At 41.4% G+C, this 17,372-nt stretch overlaps 1 protein-coding gene across 1 annotated transcript; it reads right to left on the bottom strand.

Moving 5' to 3' along the window:
• Positions 1-2,233: 2,233 nt before the first annotated feature.
• On the bottom strand, positions 2,234-4,796 carry LOC128737137 (uncharacterized). Its single transcript, XM_053831701.1, has 2 exons — positions 4,693-4,796; positions 2,234-4,580 (listed from the first exon to the last, which is right to left on the bottom strand). Exon 2 carries the CDS (start codon positions 4,572-4,574, stop codon positions 2,538-2,540), a length of 2,037 nt encoding a protein of 678 aa, XP_053687676.1. The 5' UTR covers positions 4,575-4,580; positions 4,693-4,796; the 3' UTR covers positions 2,234-2,537.
• Positions 4,797-17,372: the final 12,576 nt, after the last annotated feature.

Genomic DNA, 17,372 nt, shown 5'->3' with positions numbered 1-17,372 from the left:
TTACTACGGGACTCATTGTGGGTAAACATGATGCTAACAATCTGTATCAAGTCTGTGAATCGGGAACTTCATTGTCAAAGTTGCTCATTGTTATTTATCTGTTCTTTATCTGTGCGCTCGTTGGTGCTGTCATCAGTGCGCTAATCGCTGTGTTTTCATGCCAGTGAAATGTTTAAAAACGTTCTTTTTCTTTTCGTCCGGATGAATTGAATCCCACAACGGCGCCCTTTTGCACCGATTTTTTCAGAAATTTGCAGTAAGCGAAGTTTCCAATCACATTACTTGGCAGCCATATTTGAAATTTTAAACTGGTTGGTTGTCAAAGTTTGACAATGAGATTCCTTTTTGATGAATCTCAGACACACACACATATGCATATATACTGTAAATACATTATCTGAACAAGTGTGATGTTTACCACGCGCACTGCAGCGACACTGGCATTCTATACCGTGGACCCCCGTTTGTTTGACCGTTTTTAATCTGAACACTTTTTAATTTGAACCCCGCTGGTTTGCACGATGTGCAAATTAAAAATGGTTCAAATGTCATTCTCAACATGGCATCATTTGGCTTCGCAGACAATGCACATAAACACGATTTGTTTGTACTGATCTAGCGTGTTTAATCCTAGTTTAATCAGTTTCACATTTCGTTCCCCAACGATTAAGATAGAAATCCGATCGGAGAATAACATATTCGCTGCTTGCAACTACCAACTAAACGAGACTAAATCAAACCACCAAAACAATAACGAAGAGCAGGGCGGCCAGTTCATACAAGTTTCAGCGTATCTAAGGTTGCTAGTTGTTCAAATTAAAAACGAACCCCGTTAGTTTGCATGAGGAATCGTTCAAACGAACGGGGGTCCACTGTATAACGTTTAAGTACGTTATTTTTAGTGATCAAAATTAACGATATTTTCGATACAAGGGCGATATTTTTCGAAACCTTTCGAACCAACACGATCCCGCGAATACAACGCATATTCGCAGTGAGTCAGGTAACACAGTATAGTTTTGTTCGAAATAGTATCCGTCAAATCATCGATAAATAGCCCCGTAATATCGATAGTTATCTCAAGTGTTATTGTCAATTGCAAGGAAAATTGTACCATCCAAAGTGCGATATCGCTCATAAAAGTGCTATTTTGCATTAAACCGTTTCGGTATCTTCAGCGCACTTATTGCTTGGAAGGTAACGAAAAGGTGCGCCGAAGATACCGAAACGATTTAATGCAAAATAGCACTTTTATGAGCGATATCGCACTTTGGATGGTACAATTTTCCTTGCAATTGACAATATATTGCGGCGGTTATGAAAAATCCGCATGCAGCGGCGGTGATAACGCGCTCAGGAGATAACCGCGAGATAAACGCAATATTAAAATTTAGGTTTTATGGTTTGCAGTTCTACAAAATAACAGTTTTGTAGCATGGTTTTGATGAAAAACAATTGATTTAGTAAATTTTCATGTATTAAATTGCAGAAATCTGCTCTGCGGTGATCTTTTGATGGTTTGGTTCAACAGTCAAGATAACCGCGATGTGAGGATGTTTCTTGCAATCTGCAATACTACGCAAGAATTTATGCCGTCGCCTTTACGGACGGTTTGCGTCTTAGGAGACCTTGCCGATATAAAAAGCGCCGAAAGTTATGCCCTTTGTTATATCAAATGCCAAGTCGACAATATTTTTTAGGGTTGGGGTGACCGGGACCGCCCAGTCAAAGGTTGGGGTTTATTCCGTAGCTCTGGATTCTGCGAGGCGAGTGTCTCGTGACGCTCGTGACACGCCAAATTTAAATCGCTGCGCTCCCGTTCCCGTTTTGTTCAGTGGTATGGTCGTATTAGTTGAGTCGATTCGAATGACAGTTTCAAAACGATGCGACGATTTCCCATGATGTGATCCCTGTGATCCGAACCGAACACGAAAGTAAATGCGTTTGGATCGTGAAGTCACTCGCTTCGCAGAATAGACCGTTTGTCTATACAAAATGTTATAGAATTGTTTTAACTATAAACAACAGAAGAATCAAACAGTTACGCATCTACGAATTAGTGAATTCTAATTGAACAAAATTATTTTCTGAATTTCGATCGCAGAGTTTCGGAAGAGCAACTCATTTCAATGGCACAAATAGGAAACGTTACAGTCCGTATTCCGTTTGAATCGCGAAAAATAGTATGAGTAAAATTAACAACCTTTTTCACTTTTAGTTTTTATTGCAGGCATTTAGTCTGTTCCTATTTTTAGGGACTGATGTTACTATACATTTAAGCAGAGTGCAATATAAATAGTTAACATTAGTGAGGATCTATTAAAAATTGTTCTTTGACAACGTGCATCATTTAAAACTATAGGCTTTCCGTTGATTTGACTAGATCTACGTCCACAAAAGTGCTTCTTACAAACATCGAGATCCATAATATGACTGTAAATCTAAACTCTAAATACGAGAATATTTCTCATTCTGACTAAGCATGAGATCACACATTATTTCTTACAGATTCCCGCCCGGTTTACTTATTGGTTCGTTTAGTTTTTTATCGAGTCGACAGTATTATAAAGTTTCGGGAGCTCAGACTCAAGTCGCAATAGTTGAACGAACGTTTTAAGTTTCATACTGGAACGTTCTCCTGCTTCTGGTTCGGTTTTAACGAATGTAGAATAATAGGAGACTAGTTCCTGGGAGCCGTCATTATCTAAATCAGCGATTAGTAAAGAATTTTCCTGATAATTTAGGTCCGGCTGACAAACGACATCAGCAGCATCTTTTACATTCTCGCGGCAGAACTGAATTACATTGGATTGACTGGTATTTTCGATTTTAATATCGGTGGAATTAAAGACGATAAGTTTGACCATTTCCTTGAGGTATCGCATCCTAGTTTTATAAATACCTGGGCGCAAGGTTTGATTTACGCTGCGGCGCATCTTTTCCGAATATTCCGATTCGGTTTTATCGTCCGGCAGTACCCAGGTTTGTTTTTTCACCAGAAGCCGTGAAAAAGGATTGGGTGTAGGGGACTCACGCTTTTCGCGATTGCTCCGATTGTCCGGTTCCTCTTGGCTCCATTCCCAAAACTTTATAACGAATCCGTAGGTAGTGGAGCGATTATCAGCTGCAAAATTATTGAAGCTCAACCGAACGGGTTGCATACCATACAATTGTTTGCCGGATATATCCCACAATAGTTTACCACTAGCCTTTTCGGTCAATAATACTGAAGCTGTACAATTTTCGGGGCATCTGCCTCGATTTTCGATTACTAACTGTTTACCACCAACATACGTAATGGTTCTTTGCTTTTCTGTGTTCTTTCTTTGGCCGTAAAATTTATGTTGAGAGAAGCTCTTCTGCTTTTTAATTTTTTTCATATCAAGTGCCTTTCGTTTAATCAGCTTGTATAATTCAGCTAGCGGTTTAGATCGCTGCTGTTCTGATTTCTCCCGAACACAGTTATACATTACATTGTAGTCTGCATCTATCATTAGTTTATGAACATAAATGCATTCCTTCACAATGAAGGAATCGCCTATTAGCTGTCCTTTTCGTCCGGATATCATCACAAACTTATTGTGCTTCGTTTCCCCAAAGCTCGTAATAAAAAACAAATCATTCACGCCATCACCATCAACATCTGGAATTACTAAGGGGAAATCCAAAAGATCATTTTGTTTTAGGATATTTTTCCTATCATATATCGGCGAGTGCCAGATCCATTCGCCCGATAACGGGTTGATGCATTCCAACTGACCGTACTCATCCATGACAAGGCAATCCGGTGCACCGCTTAAATCTGCATCGATTAACGTGCAGTCAATGCTTTTCGGTTCATTGACCATCTGATCGTACCAGGCCACTTTTCCACTGCTACCTATCAAGGATATTATCCCGTTTCTTCTTTTGTACGAATCTTCAAACTCCGGAAATAGTTTGTCGCCACGATACATCAACACCAGATTCTTACTCTTTCCTCGAACTCCTTCTACAACGTTAATCACTCCTTTTAGTTCTATTTTTTCGTAATTTTTGATCCAGTTTTGTGTCTTTGCTCGCTCAGTTCCAGCTGGACAGGCCATTTCGTCGGAACAAGGAATGACCCACAAGAATATAATCAATGACAGGAAACAAACCGCTAGCGAAGCTACGAAACAACACTTTCTTGGAAGTGACATTTTTCTCTCCGTAGTGGAGCCTGCCTCTTGCAGAATTGCAACATTATCTGCATGAAATACTCCGTTGGCATCTTCAACATCGCTGGGACTGGGTAGCCCGTTATACAAATTATTACAAATAGTACTGCCATTTTCACCACAGACTACAAAGTTTCGCGGCGGCCCCGCTACCAGAATTCCAGCTCCATTGAGGGAAGGAACGAACTGCATTTTTCCTTTTCCGCTGCTGCCATTCATGGTGACCAGTGTCTTCCCGAATCGAACGCTAGAATACTGCTGCTGGGGCGCGGGCTGTATTATGGTACTGTGCAGATCCTCTTCGCTTTCGGAATCCGTGATCGTCGTCTGCGGAATAGGAGCGTAAATTCCACCAGAGGAGTCACTATTCGGCATAACGCGCTGAAATAGAATATTTTTAATCGAATCATAACAAACAAAGAAGTGGATTTTCAATGCAGTATTTAAAGCGGTCAACTAATCGATAAAACCATTCGCTACTAATTTTACCAACCTTTCGCAGTTATAGCCCAGAGAAACTATGAACAATTATGTAAATGGTTTTGCACAAGCGAGTAACATATTTTCAAGCATGGTGGTTAGATTTGTTAGATTTAATCCATAATATTCGGGATTTCAAGTGTTGATTTCAGTGAACGGAACGGAGTAGAAGTAATCGAACTAGAAAGAACATCTGAAATTCAATAATATTTAAAAAAAAGTGACATTTTGATTTGACATCTTTTTATTAGAGTGCCTATGTATAGAGTGGCGAGATGTTACGAATGAAAAAAAATATTTATTGTTATAAACACCAATGTTAAATTCTAATTGAAAATATTCTACTAAATTTTAACTGATATACCTAAATACCTTTGATTTAAATACAATTTTGTTTGAAAACAGCCATAAACCGCATAAAGTAAAAACAATTCAAAGAATATCCGATAAGGATATAACTGGCAGCTCTGGTCAAATATCGATATCGATCCTTCAGACGCAAACGCAACCAGACGTTTTGCGTTCTCATGTTTCTTCGTTTTCTTTCGCAAAGTATCGAGACGAGAACTGTCAAAGCCAAGATAAATTTTATAAACACACTTTATTCCAAAAAGGTAAGCATTTTTGTCTGGATTAAGAAAATCTTTAAAACTTGCTATTCATGTCATTGTTGAAGTTTATTCGGCGCTATAGTGTTGTTATAATCTTTCCATCGCTGTCGATTGGAAGCATTGCTGCGGATTATAACTATACGAGAAAGTGGAAGCGGATAGCCAATAATACACAGTAATGTTCGGAATTACGAAACAGTACTGGCTGATGGTCTTTCCCTTGACCGGATTTGCTTTTGGTTGGTTTTTGGATAACAAAGAAACCGAGCGGATGACCATGTTCCGGGACAAAAGTGCTCTGTATGGAAGGATCCTGAAAGAAGGAGAACAGCCTTCGTGGCCGTAATTGTTCGATAGTGCGACAATAAAGAGCTTAATCTGTATGTATATTTCGTTTTTCTCTCTTCCCCAGTGGCATTCCGAAAATGTACTAAGTCTAATGTTTGCACTGAATTTATAAAGAATTGCTCGAATAAACGCCGGTATAACGGCAAAAAACCTGCGTCCGCTCGATTAGTACAAGTCTTATTAGGAAATGTGCAAAACAAAATAAGCATAATGCAATTCTATTACATAACTTTTTCGTATAAAGAATTTTCAGTTTTTCGACTTTTATTACTTTTTGCATTTACTAATCAAGTTATGTTGTATTTACCTTATGAGGGAGTAAAAGTGTTTGTTTTATGAATAACTACCATATGCAAATTTGGCTGTCCAGGTCCAGGGATTTGATTCAGAGTTGTTAGCGTATCATTTTCCCCAGTTCATTTTTCACAAAAAAAAACACTCATTTACTCCCTCACAGGGAATTTTCCAGAGTCCGGGCAAAATACTGTTACCGTTTTGTTTTCATATATGTATAATATTCTGCTAATGGACGGTGTGACCAGAGAATTAACACTTAAAACGTTCGAAAAGTCAGACTTTCGTTACTGGTTAACCTTGATGTTATAGTTATGTCTATTAGACAGTTTGGCGAGAAGTTAGGATCGGTTGTCAGATAATTTTTTTACTTGCGCGCCACAAGGAAGTCACCTAGGTCCCCAGCTTTCTATACCAAACATAACCAAACAAAAAGAAGATAAATTTTTATTCTTTCAACCATCTTTTTTTCCTCAAGTTGCGTTTCGTTTGCAACTCAAAATTTATTAGCCTTTTCTAAACTCAAACCAACAAAACAAAAAAAACGAGTTGTTTCAATACGTTGTCTGTTTTCCGAGAAAAAATGTACATCGTGTGGCGATCATTATGAGCCCGCAGTGATGTTAGCTCTTGTCAAAGCGCAAATAAGATAAAGGTGTCAGTTAGCTGGTATTTTCTCAGTCCACACTCTGGTAGGTGACTTCCCGTCCGTCTGCATATGCACGCACGTCTGGCTAAAAGTAAATTTAGACGCATAGAACAACCGCCTCGATTCTACATTCCAATCGGCCGCGTTTCGATCAGAAACGTCCCGATCGACGTGTGTTATATAGCATACGTTGTATTCCGATCGAAACGCAATTTCTGATCGGATCCGGGACCGATGGCTGGCAAAGGGTGAATATGTGCATTCCATAACCTCTGTTCGCTAACTCCTATTCCTACCTCCACGCGGTCCCGGCTGGGATACGCCCAGGAGAAGATCGACGCTACTCTCCGGCGGCAGCAAGCTGGATTCCGTGCTGGCCGATCATGTGTAGACCATATCACAACGCTCCGCATTATATTGGAGCAGATCAACGAATTCCAGGACTCTCTTCTACTAGTGTTCGTTGACTTCGAAAAGACGTTCGACCGACTCAATCACGAAAACATCTGGGGCGCATTTAGGCGTAGAGGAGTTCCAGATAAGCTAGTCCATCTCATCAAGGCTCAGTACGAGGCGTTCTCGTGCAAGGTTTTGCACGACGGCGTCTTGTCCGACCCCATAAGGGTTACTGCTGGCGTGAGACAGGGCTGCATTTTATCACCGCTTCTGTTTCTCATCGTTATGGATGAGATATTAGTTGGAGCAATTGACAGTAGACTAAATCAAGGATTGTCTTGGAATCCTCTGACGATGGAGCAGCTAAATGACCTCGACCTTGCTGACGACTTTGTCTTGCTCGCACAACGTCGAAAAGATATGCAGAGCAAGTTAGATGAGCTCTCCGAGAGCTCCCAGGCAGCAGGTCTCACAGTCAATGTTGCAAAAACTAAGTCTATGGTAGTGAACACTGACGATTCCACCAACTTCACAGTAGTGACAACAAGTTGAGCAAGCAGTCGCCTTTCAATATCTTGGTAGCCAGACAACGCCCGATGGTGGTACCAAGACTGATATAGCTACACGGATCAGGGAGGCCAGGGGTGCCTTTGCAGGTCTGCGAAACATTTGGCGCTCAAACCAGATCACTCTACGTTGTAACCGTTGGGTTACAAGTATAAGTTGTGGCATTCGCCACAACAATGTAACCAATAACTTGCTGCGCGAATTAATCCGTTCCCTACGTCTCCGTCCCGACAGGAGCAAATTAACGCTGAATTGAATAGAATGTTAAAGGCCAAAATCATCGAAAAATCCTACAGCGACTGGGCACTTCGCCTTGTTCCGGTGGACAAATTCGATGGGACGGTACGACTTTGTTTAGACGCACGAAAGTTGAACGAACGAACCGTCAGAGATTGTTACCCTCTCCCACATGCGGACCGAATGCTTAGCCGATTGGGAGCTGCTGAATTTATTTCGACTATTGACCTGTCGCAGGCTTTCCTGCAAATCCCTTTGCACCCTAGATCACGAAAATTCACGGCCTTTCCAGTATTAGGCCAAGGTTTATTTCAGTTTACTCGAATGCCATTCGGCTTGGTAAACAGCCCGGCCACACTATCGCGTCTAATGGACCGGGTGCTCGGCGGGAGAGAACTTGAACCGAACGTGTTCGTATATTTAGATGACATAATTATCGTCAGTAACACGTTCGAGGAACACATGGCACTCTTAGGCGAGGTCGCAGACCATCTGAGGGCAGCAAACCTTTCGATTAATATCGCAAAATCACGTTTTTGTGTACTGGAAGTAGCTTATCTGGGATATATTCTAGGTCAAGGGGGACTTAAACCAAATCCGGACCGTGTATCGGTCATCGTCAACTACGAACGTCCCAGATCTTTACGAGCACTCCGAAGATTTTTGGGAATGTGCAATTATTACCGAAGGTTCTTAGTGAATTACAGCGTGGTGACACAACCTTTAACCGATTTACTCAGAAACAAACCAAAAACGGTTCACTGGAATGACCAAGCTGAATCCGCATTTGTACAAATTAAAAATTTGCTAATTAGTGCCCCCATTCTGACGAACCCAGATTTCCGCCGGCCCTTTGCGATTCACTGCGATGCGAGTGATATTGCGATAGCCGGAATTCTCGCGCAATCGTATAATGGTATAGAAAAACCTGTTGCGTACTTTTCACAAAAATTATGGGCCCTATTCTGTAAGTCACGTCGAGCAACTCGGCTCGACTCAGTCACTGTCGAGTGTCGAGTGCAAGAAGAACGGGCAGCATAGCGGCTCAATGCACGACCAAAACAAAGCTAGCTCAGGCGTCACTTGCTAACCGTTTAGTCACTAGCTTTTTGGCGGTGGACTCAGTCGAGCTACTCGACAAAATCGGGTCGCGTGTGACTTACATAGGGCTCTATTCTGTAAGTCACGTCGAGTGTCACTTTGCTCGACTAGTCGACTTTTGGTATTATGTAAGTCACACGCGACCCGATTTTGTCGAGTAACTCGACTGAGTCCACCGCCAAAAAGCTAGTGACTAAACGGTTAGCAAGTGACGCCTGAGCTAGCTTTGTTTTGGTTGTGCATTGAGCCGCTATGCTGCCCGTTCTTCTTGCACTCGACACTCGACAGTGACTGAGTCGAGCCGAGTTGCTCGACGTGACTTACAGAATAGGGCCCATATAGTATTTCATCCGCAGTTATTTGACTACTTATAAATATCGAACTGTCGGTTTAAGCTCCATACTTAGTTTACTTCAGTGGCGACGGTCCGTTATCGATCCTGCGCCGAATGAGTTATGGTCCTTCAGTACTCAATCCTGGGCTACCTTTCTTCAAACCCCTCGAACACCAGCTGAACGTGCATCATCGATAGCGCACATCTATCAGTGCGATGTCTACTCCGAAGTCTACGGCCTCTTCTTGATTCTATGCTTAAAATAATTTTGGTTACTCTTTCGTCGGGCATTCTAGACACGTGACCAGCCCAGCGCAGACTGTCAACTGTACTATCTTCATTATAACAGCATATTTACATTCATAATAGATCATTTTGCGATGACGTCATTTTGCCGTCAAATGACACCACTTGGTGCTTTGTTTACATGTTTTTTGTCACATCCAGCAGTTTCGATTTAAAATTTCGTGAAGGATTACTGCATCAGTTGCTTTAAAATGCATGTAAGGTGCTTTCTCTTAAATAAAAACTATAATTTTGTATCATTATCTGCCGGACAAAGATAGAAAACTTAATTCAAACTTTAACACCATGTAAACAAACCACCAAGTGCTGTCAAAAAAGTGTGGTTAGGAGCTCCCGTGTAATGATCTATACAGCTCGTGGTTCATGCGTCTGCGCTACACGCCATTTTGGATTTTGCAATATTACGCTAAAACCCGAAGCATTCGTCGATCAGCTTCTTTTAGCGTCCATGATTCATGTCCGTAAAGGGCCACCGAAAGGATTATTCGCAGCTGCAATTAGTCGTTTTATTTTGCGACTTACATCGTTGTCACATATCACGAGCATACCAAAATATATTCAGTTCCTCTTCGACACCAACACCATTTGGATTTCCGCGCCATGTACTTCGTTTTGGCGGTGTTAATGGTAAGTCCCAATTTCTCAATAAATGACCTAAAGGTTTCTTTCGCTGCTCTTCTTTTGATTTCGGTGATATCGACGTCATCCGCAAAATCAAAAAGCACGTGAGGTCTCATTTGCTATTCTGACTCATAATTTTTACTCATCCAGCGTCACACGAATCAACGTAACTAGTTCTGTGGGAAAACCATGTCCTAGCGTTAACTGTCACAGCTCATTTCGTTTTACTGAATCGTATGCCGCCTTGAAATCCATAAAAACATGATGAATCTGCAAGTTGTACTCCCGGAACTCGTCAGTTACTAGACGCAGGGTAAATATCTGATCCATCGTGAAGCGACCCTCATGAAAACCAGCTTGATACTCGCCGACGAAGAACTCAGCTAACGGACTCAGCCACACACGATAGGGACAGCACCTTATAGGCAAAATTGAGCAACGTAATGTCTCGATAGTTTTTACTCTCAAGTCGATGTCCGTTTTTTAAATTATGGGAAATGAGGCCAATCAACCACTACTCCGAGATTTGTTTTCCTCCCATATTCTGTTCGTGACAATGCGGTGGCGAATTGTTTCGTACAGCTGCTCGCTCCTCGCTTTTAGAAGTTCAGCCAGGCTAGCATCCTTTACCGTTTTTCAGCTCACTGATTGCTCTTTTGACCTCCTCCTGTGTTGATGGCTCCACAGTTTTGCCGTCGCTCAAAACTCTTATCCTGTACCTGCTGATCTTCGTGTTTACTTCTCTATTCAACAGCGTCTGGAAATACTTTTCCACCTGGCTGCTACCGTCGTTTTGACAGTAAGCAGGTTGCCAGCACTATCATTGCACATCACAGGCATGGCAAAATTCTTGCACCTGACCGTTTTGTAGAAACTCCGTGTGTCGTTGCTGGCGAACCTCTCCTCTGGACTGGCGAGCACGTGCTCTTCGTACTGACATTTTTAGACGGTGGGTTCTTTCTTCCGCAGCTCTACCAGGACGAACCAAAAAGATTCGCGCAGAGTTTCGGGCCTTCCTCACATCGGAATCGTGTGAAGAAATTCTGCAGAGGATTCGCACAGAATACCTTGCTTATAGAAGCAGAATTCTTATAGGAAAATCCAGGAGTTTAATCCCAGGGATAGCTACAACTCGGCACGGAATCGCCTGCACTATGGACTGTTTTGTTCTGATTTGAAGACGCAGTAAGCTACTCATATATATTGAACTGTTTACATCCCATCATTTATAAAATCAGCTTATTTGATACTTGCAATTTTGCATGTTATTAACCCTATAACATAAAATCTGCAGAAATATAAATGGGTGATAGATGAGGAAAACGTCGCATTGCTGGCAAAGATGCACAGTGGCGCTTATCAGAATGTGAAAAGTTCTCTTCCGGGTTCGCTGAAGCACGGTCAATAAAGAATCAAATATTCACGCTGCGGCAGATCCTCCAAAAATTTCATGAATACAGAATTCTACGCACAATTATTTCACTGATTTCAAAGTTGCGCATGATTCCATCGACCGTAAAATCATGGCCATTCTAACCTCGCAGTGGACTTTATCAACGTGATGGTCCCTCATGTGGGCTGTTCAACATGCCGTTACAGGATGTTATTAAAGGAGCATGTAGTAGATACGGCATGAACTGGTAAAAAGTCAGTATGATAAAATTAAAATATGATTGACCACAATTTAGAGTGTACAATTAGACTACTCGAAATTTTAGATTAGGTTGAGAGCGTTCGCGCAGTATCAGGGACCTAAGCTGAGTCAGACTGAGATAGCGCGACATCGAAAATTGTTGAGTAAGGGAGTAAGAGACATTCTATAAGGGAAACAAATACTCATTCTCAATTAGCGATTCAGTCTGTTGGATATATTAGCCGATATAGGTCGCGTGTGTGACTTGCTCCTGAAGTGGGAGAATGGAAGTCGCGACATTGGCGCAGTTGGCAGGATGCTCCACCTCGGTAAGTTTAAATCAAATTATGAAGCCCGTACTTCCGAAATAGGTATCCATAGTAGGCGAAGCGAAGCAGATGCACCTGCAAATAGTGAGAGTTATGCTTCAGAGATATTTACGTAGAATAGGCAAGAGCAAAAATATATGGCAAAACAAAAATGGCGGCAAAAAAAATGAACTGTATAATGGGATATTGCGAAAAAAAGTGAAGGCAAAAAAAACATGAGCAAGCAAAAAAAAAAAGATGGTACTCAGGCGAAAAAAAACTGCGCAAAGATGGTACAGAATATGATTAAAAATTGTGAAAAAATGGAGGCTAAAAAAAGTTATTACGCAAGGAAAAATAAAGATGGTATTCAGAAAAAAAGGAGCAACCAAAAAAAATGGCGCTCAGTCAAGAAAAAAATCGCGCAGAGATGGTATATCTATAGAATATGGTTGGATATGGCGAAAAAAAAGCGAGGCAAAGAAAACTGAATGTACAAGGAAAAATAAAGGTGGGATTCAGTCAAAAAAAAAATGAATAACCCGGCAAAAAGAATGGCATTTAGTGAAAAAAAAAAGATTGTTAAAAGAATCCGTTAGTATTTATAGAAAAAAAAGTTGCATTTCTTGAGATGAGAAAAAAAATATGATGGCATCTAATAGTAAAAAAAATGCATGAACAGGTTGAAGAATGTCGTACGTATGGCTAAAAAAAAAATAAAATAAGATAAAAATTAGCATTTCTTGAGAAAAAAATGATGAGCTTGGAAAACTCGAGTCAAAGTGGAAAAACTTAGCGGTTTGTTGATTTACAATTTTGCAGCAATAATCGTAGGTGAATGCTGCTGGATGTATGCTTTTCAACGATGTCAACATGTTTGTGATGTCACGATGATGGCACATACATAAACTATAAGGTTTTGCAAGGTGACGTCACGAATGAACCGGATTGAACGCAATTCACCCATCTGACATCCACTCGTGGTTTGTTTACTATTTGTTAGGCGAACGCGATATGCATAAATTGGAGTTAAACGTTTTAAAAGCGTATTATTCAGCAGTGTCGCCCTCCAAACTACTCGGAATGGCAGTTTTTGTGCTTTTCTGACTGCCATTAAGGCTTTTAAGCAATATTCAGTTTCAACATGTTAACCCATGTTCTAAGTCCATGTAAACAAGCCACTGATAGACGTCAAAGAAGTGAGGTTGTGCTCCCCGTGCCTTGTAATAGGTATTAGTGGAAGTTGCCACCCAGGTGTATACAAGTGTGGCGATATTGGTAAGGTGAAGTTAGTGCAATGAAGAAATTTCATCATGACGTGAGTGGAATCGAAAATAAACCAATCACGATCAAGCGTGTCGTCAAACCCTAAAGCGTGGAGTTTGTGTTGCTAGTTGCAGCAGGTCGTTGGAGGTCGTGTTACCGATTTCTTTTTTTGTAAATTAAGATTGTACTGACATCGGGGTGCGATAGTCAGAGATTAACTCATTATATCAGTAAAAAGGAGGTGAATCATTTGCGCATCGATACGCAATGCAAGGTTGAGTACTTATTGATTCATTTACTATTCAGTTGCCCTATGTATGTCATGCAAAGGGTAGTAAAGCTGCCATGTTTTTCACCATGAAATCGAGAGCAGTGTAGGGAGACTGAAAATTTTCACATACAGTTGAACAACAAAAAAAGCATAATTAGGTTGGTGAGTTTTCTACCAGTTGTCATACCGGTGGTTCAAAATAGTGTTTTTCGACTAGTAAACTGTCAAATATTATTCGTTAAAATATTGATGGTAATCCGATCCAGCGGCTAGAAGCTGTAAGGATTTGACGCGTTTAAAATTGCAAACAATGAATTTAAATAATGTATCGAAACTATTCTTTTCGAATATAGTATGTTTAGTGCCCGAGTGGAAATGTCTTAGAAAATATTAATTTGAAGGAAGAGTTATAACAAATTGGAAGAGATTTTCCTGTGATAAAATGTCTGCAGTAAATATTTTTTCCGAAGTTGCAGCAGTACAAATTAATTTACTTTAAAACAGTTATAACCAGCTTCAGCAGAGTAGAGAAGGGGGATAATGTAGTAGATACGGCATGAACTGGTAAAAAGTCAGTATGATAAAATTAAAATATGATTGACCACAATTTAGAGTGTACAATTAGACTACTAGAAATTTTAGATTAGGTTGAGAGCGTTCGCGCAGTATCAGGGACCTAAGCTGAGTCAGACTGAGATAGCGCGACATCGAAAATTGTTGAGTAAGGGAGTAAGAGACATTCTATAAGGGAAACAAATACTCATTCTCAATTAGCGATTCAGTCTGTTGGATATATTAGCCGATATAGGTCGCGTGCGTGACTTGCTCCTGAAGTGGGAGAATGGAAGTCGCGACAGAGCACACACAGGCACAATCTTCAGCAAATCTAGTTAGTTCGTCTGCTTTGCCAATGAAATGGATATTGTCGATAGAACAACATCTGTGGTGGTGGCTGAAAAAACTAAAACTCAAAGTAGCGAAGATTGGGTTGAAGAAAAATGCGTCCAAATTAAAGTACCGTGAACCGCTAATATTCCGCACACGCTAAAAGTTAGTAACTCGGTCCTAATAACGACTGAGATTGTTTTGTTTCGAGCATCGAGCCGCTATGCTGCCCGGTCTCCCGATACTCGACACTCGACAGTGACTGAGTCGAGTCAAGTTGCACGGGGCCCCTAATCTCAAAGGCCCGGTGGGCCCTTTGGCTCCCAGTCCGCCCCTGTTTGTAGCCGAGAGTAAATCAACTCATCCGTTTAGAACCGGGCTGCTGCCTGTGCACCGTGACCGATAGGACGACTGGCGGTACATTCATCTGCTGGGGTGTGCATCGCTAAGCCCGGCTATTGCTGAACTTTTCCTCAACCGTCACGACGTTTATATATCGCTCGGCGCTAGATCCGGCACCTGCTGAGATATTCATCCACTGTCACGACGTGTATACATCGCTCGGCGGTAGATTCGGCACCTGCCGAGATATTCATCCACGACGGTTCCAAACTCTTCGTCGGTAGGTCCGGCACCTGCTGAGTTCATCAGTGATAGTCATAGCCACCGTTGATTGTGGGTTGGTGCATACGGCCCATGCTGTAAACTGTGGCGGGTCTTTCGGTTCCTGAAATTTAACCGCGACCAGCGTCTACTCCTCCCAATACATACGCTCGCCAAGTGAACGTCATCGAGTCGAGCCGTCAGTGTCGTCATCTGCTGGACGGACCTTATGCAGCTGTGAATACCCATACCCACCACGAGTACCCACGAAACCGCAAGTAAAACCAAGAAGCCATAACTAACCCACCATGTACAATTTGTAATAAAACTTAGCATGTAGGAGAATGTACAAGGTACCTTTAAATTCAAGTACAGTTCACACATCCAAAGATTTCCACCACTTCTATTAGTCGAAACTCGGACTCATAAAGCTAGTCGCCAGGCCTCGGTCTGATCTGGTTTTGGTTCAGTTATCAGTTTCACTGTCGCTTTTGAGTTGTTCTTCGTTGTGCGATTCCACTTTGCGACATTTTTCTTGGATAGTCATCCGTAAGTGAATCGGGTTTAACCTCCTCATTCAAGGTAGGCTGCAGGTTTGGTGAAGGGAGGTGTCAGCTAATATCGTTTAAATCTTCTGCCGCTACCTTTACCCAATATATCCGCTGACTAGTTAAAAGCTAATAACGTACGAAAACCCGAATCTTCAATTCCGACGTTAAATCCGTACTGCTGTATGCCTGCGAAATGTGGTGTGTCTCAGCGGAGACAACATAAAAACTGCAGGTATTCATTAACCGGTGCCTGCGATATATCATCCGTGCCTGGTGGCCTGCCAACTGGATATCCGAGGAGGAACTTCATCGTCGATGTCATCAACGGCCGATAGCAACAGAAATTCGTAAACGTAGGTGGAAGTATGGATCGGATACACCTTGAGGAAAGGAGCGAACGAGAATTTTGCAATGGATCGAAACTCCGGACAATTTGGGTTCTTTTCTTTTGGCACGAAATCAACATCATTAGTTGCTTACCACTCTAGCATCACTTTAGAGTAGTGACAGCTAGCCAGAGGTGGGCACAATTCCGCTAATCCGCTAACAGCTAATTAGCTCAGCTAACATTTTGGTTAGCGGTTAGCTTTTTTGCTAATTTCTAAAACCGTTAGCGCTTTTGTTAGCTTCCGCTAAATTCATGTGCCGCTAACCAAACCGCTGACTTTTTTTTAGCAAAAGGAAAATTGGTGAGAAACATGAAAATTTTGTTTTAATTCAACTATTTAGCTATTATCTATCAACATTATCGCATAGATCTGGATCGAAAAATCTCAAAACTTCATAAACTTTTGTACGCGGGCACAGTTAATGGACTCATGAAATAAATAAATCTTTAAAAAACTCGAGATCACCTATATTCTTGGAAAACATCAAGAGAAATTTTTCGATTTATGCTCTACCTCAGGCTTGTTATTTCCTCATTCATTGTTCAAAAAGTGTAACTTTTTTTGTTCAACACAATGAGCCAGGGGCTTGCGATGGGTGCCATGTTTTTGTTGCCAACATCCTCAGCACATCTCGACAAGGTTGGCAGCAAATTTACCTGTCAGACGGGCGCTATTTCCTGCATTTCTTGCAAATAGCGCCCTTCGTTAAGTCGACTGTCAAACACCGTTCGTTAAGATAAGGATAGCACCCCGCTGCAATGAGCAGAACTGTTTTCAGAAATGAGAAATAAATCCACACAATGAGAAACAGACCAAACACAATGAGAAAAACTGACGCGCAGGAAAACTTCTTAATGCGCTCTTTAAATGAGCAACTTTCGGTTTTGCTCCCGGTCCTCTCGGTAGCTACAGCAGTAAACGTGAAAACAAAACAACCGGTGCGCGTACAGCAACTATCCAGCTTTTTACGAGCCATAATGGCGAACGTGTTCGTAATATTTAAACAGCATTTTTGACATTTCCCTAATACATCGCACGTTTTCTTTCCGTGCATTCCTTTAGTTTTACCGTGAACGCGCGGAAAGAAAACGTGCGATGTATTGGGGAAATGTCAAAAATACTGTTCAAATATTACGAACACGTCCGCCATTATGGCTCGTAAAAAGCTGGATAGACTCGAGGCGTCAAGACAATCAAAAATCGTTAAATTTTTAATCTTTGAAGAAGCAAATGCATGGGAATTCAAATGTTGTCATATCTAAATAGCATTTTTCGCATTGTTGCCGTTGTGACATGCCTAACCATCCCGATAAAAAATCCCCC

This window comes from Sabethes cyaneus, chromosome 2 (assembly GCF_943734655.1).
Source record: "Sabethes cyaneus chromosome 2, idSabCyanKW18_F2, whole genome shotgun sequence".
Lineage (NCBI taxonomy): Eukaryota > Metazoa > Arthropoda > Insecta > Diptera > Culicidae > Sabethes > Sabethes cyaneus.
Note: the sequence above shows the minus strand (reverse complement) of the source record. Positions and strands in the feature narration are given on the sequence as shown.

Excerpts from the sequence above, each read along its gene's own strand:
- LOC128737137 (XM_053831701.1), bottom strand. The coding sequence starts at position 4,574 with ATGCCGAATAGTGACTCCTCTGGTGGAATTTACGCTCCTATTCCGCAG.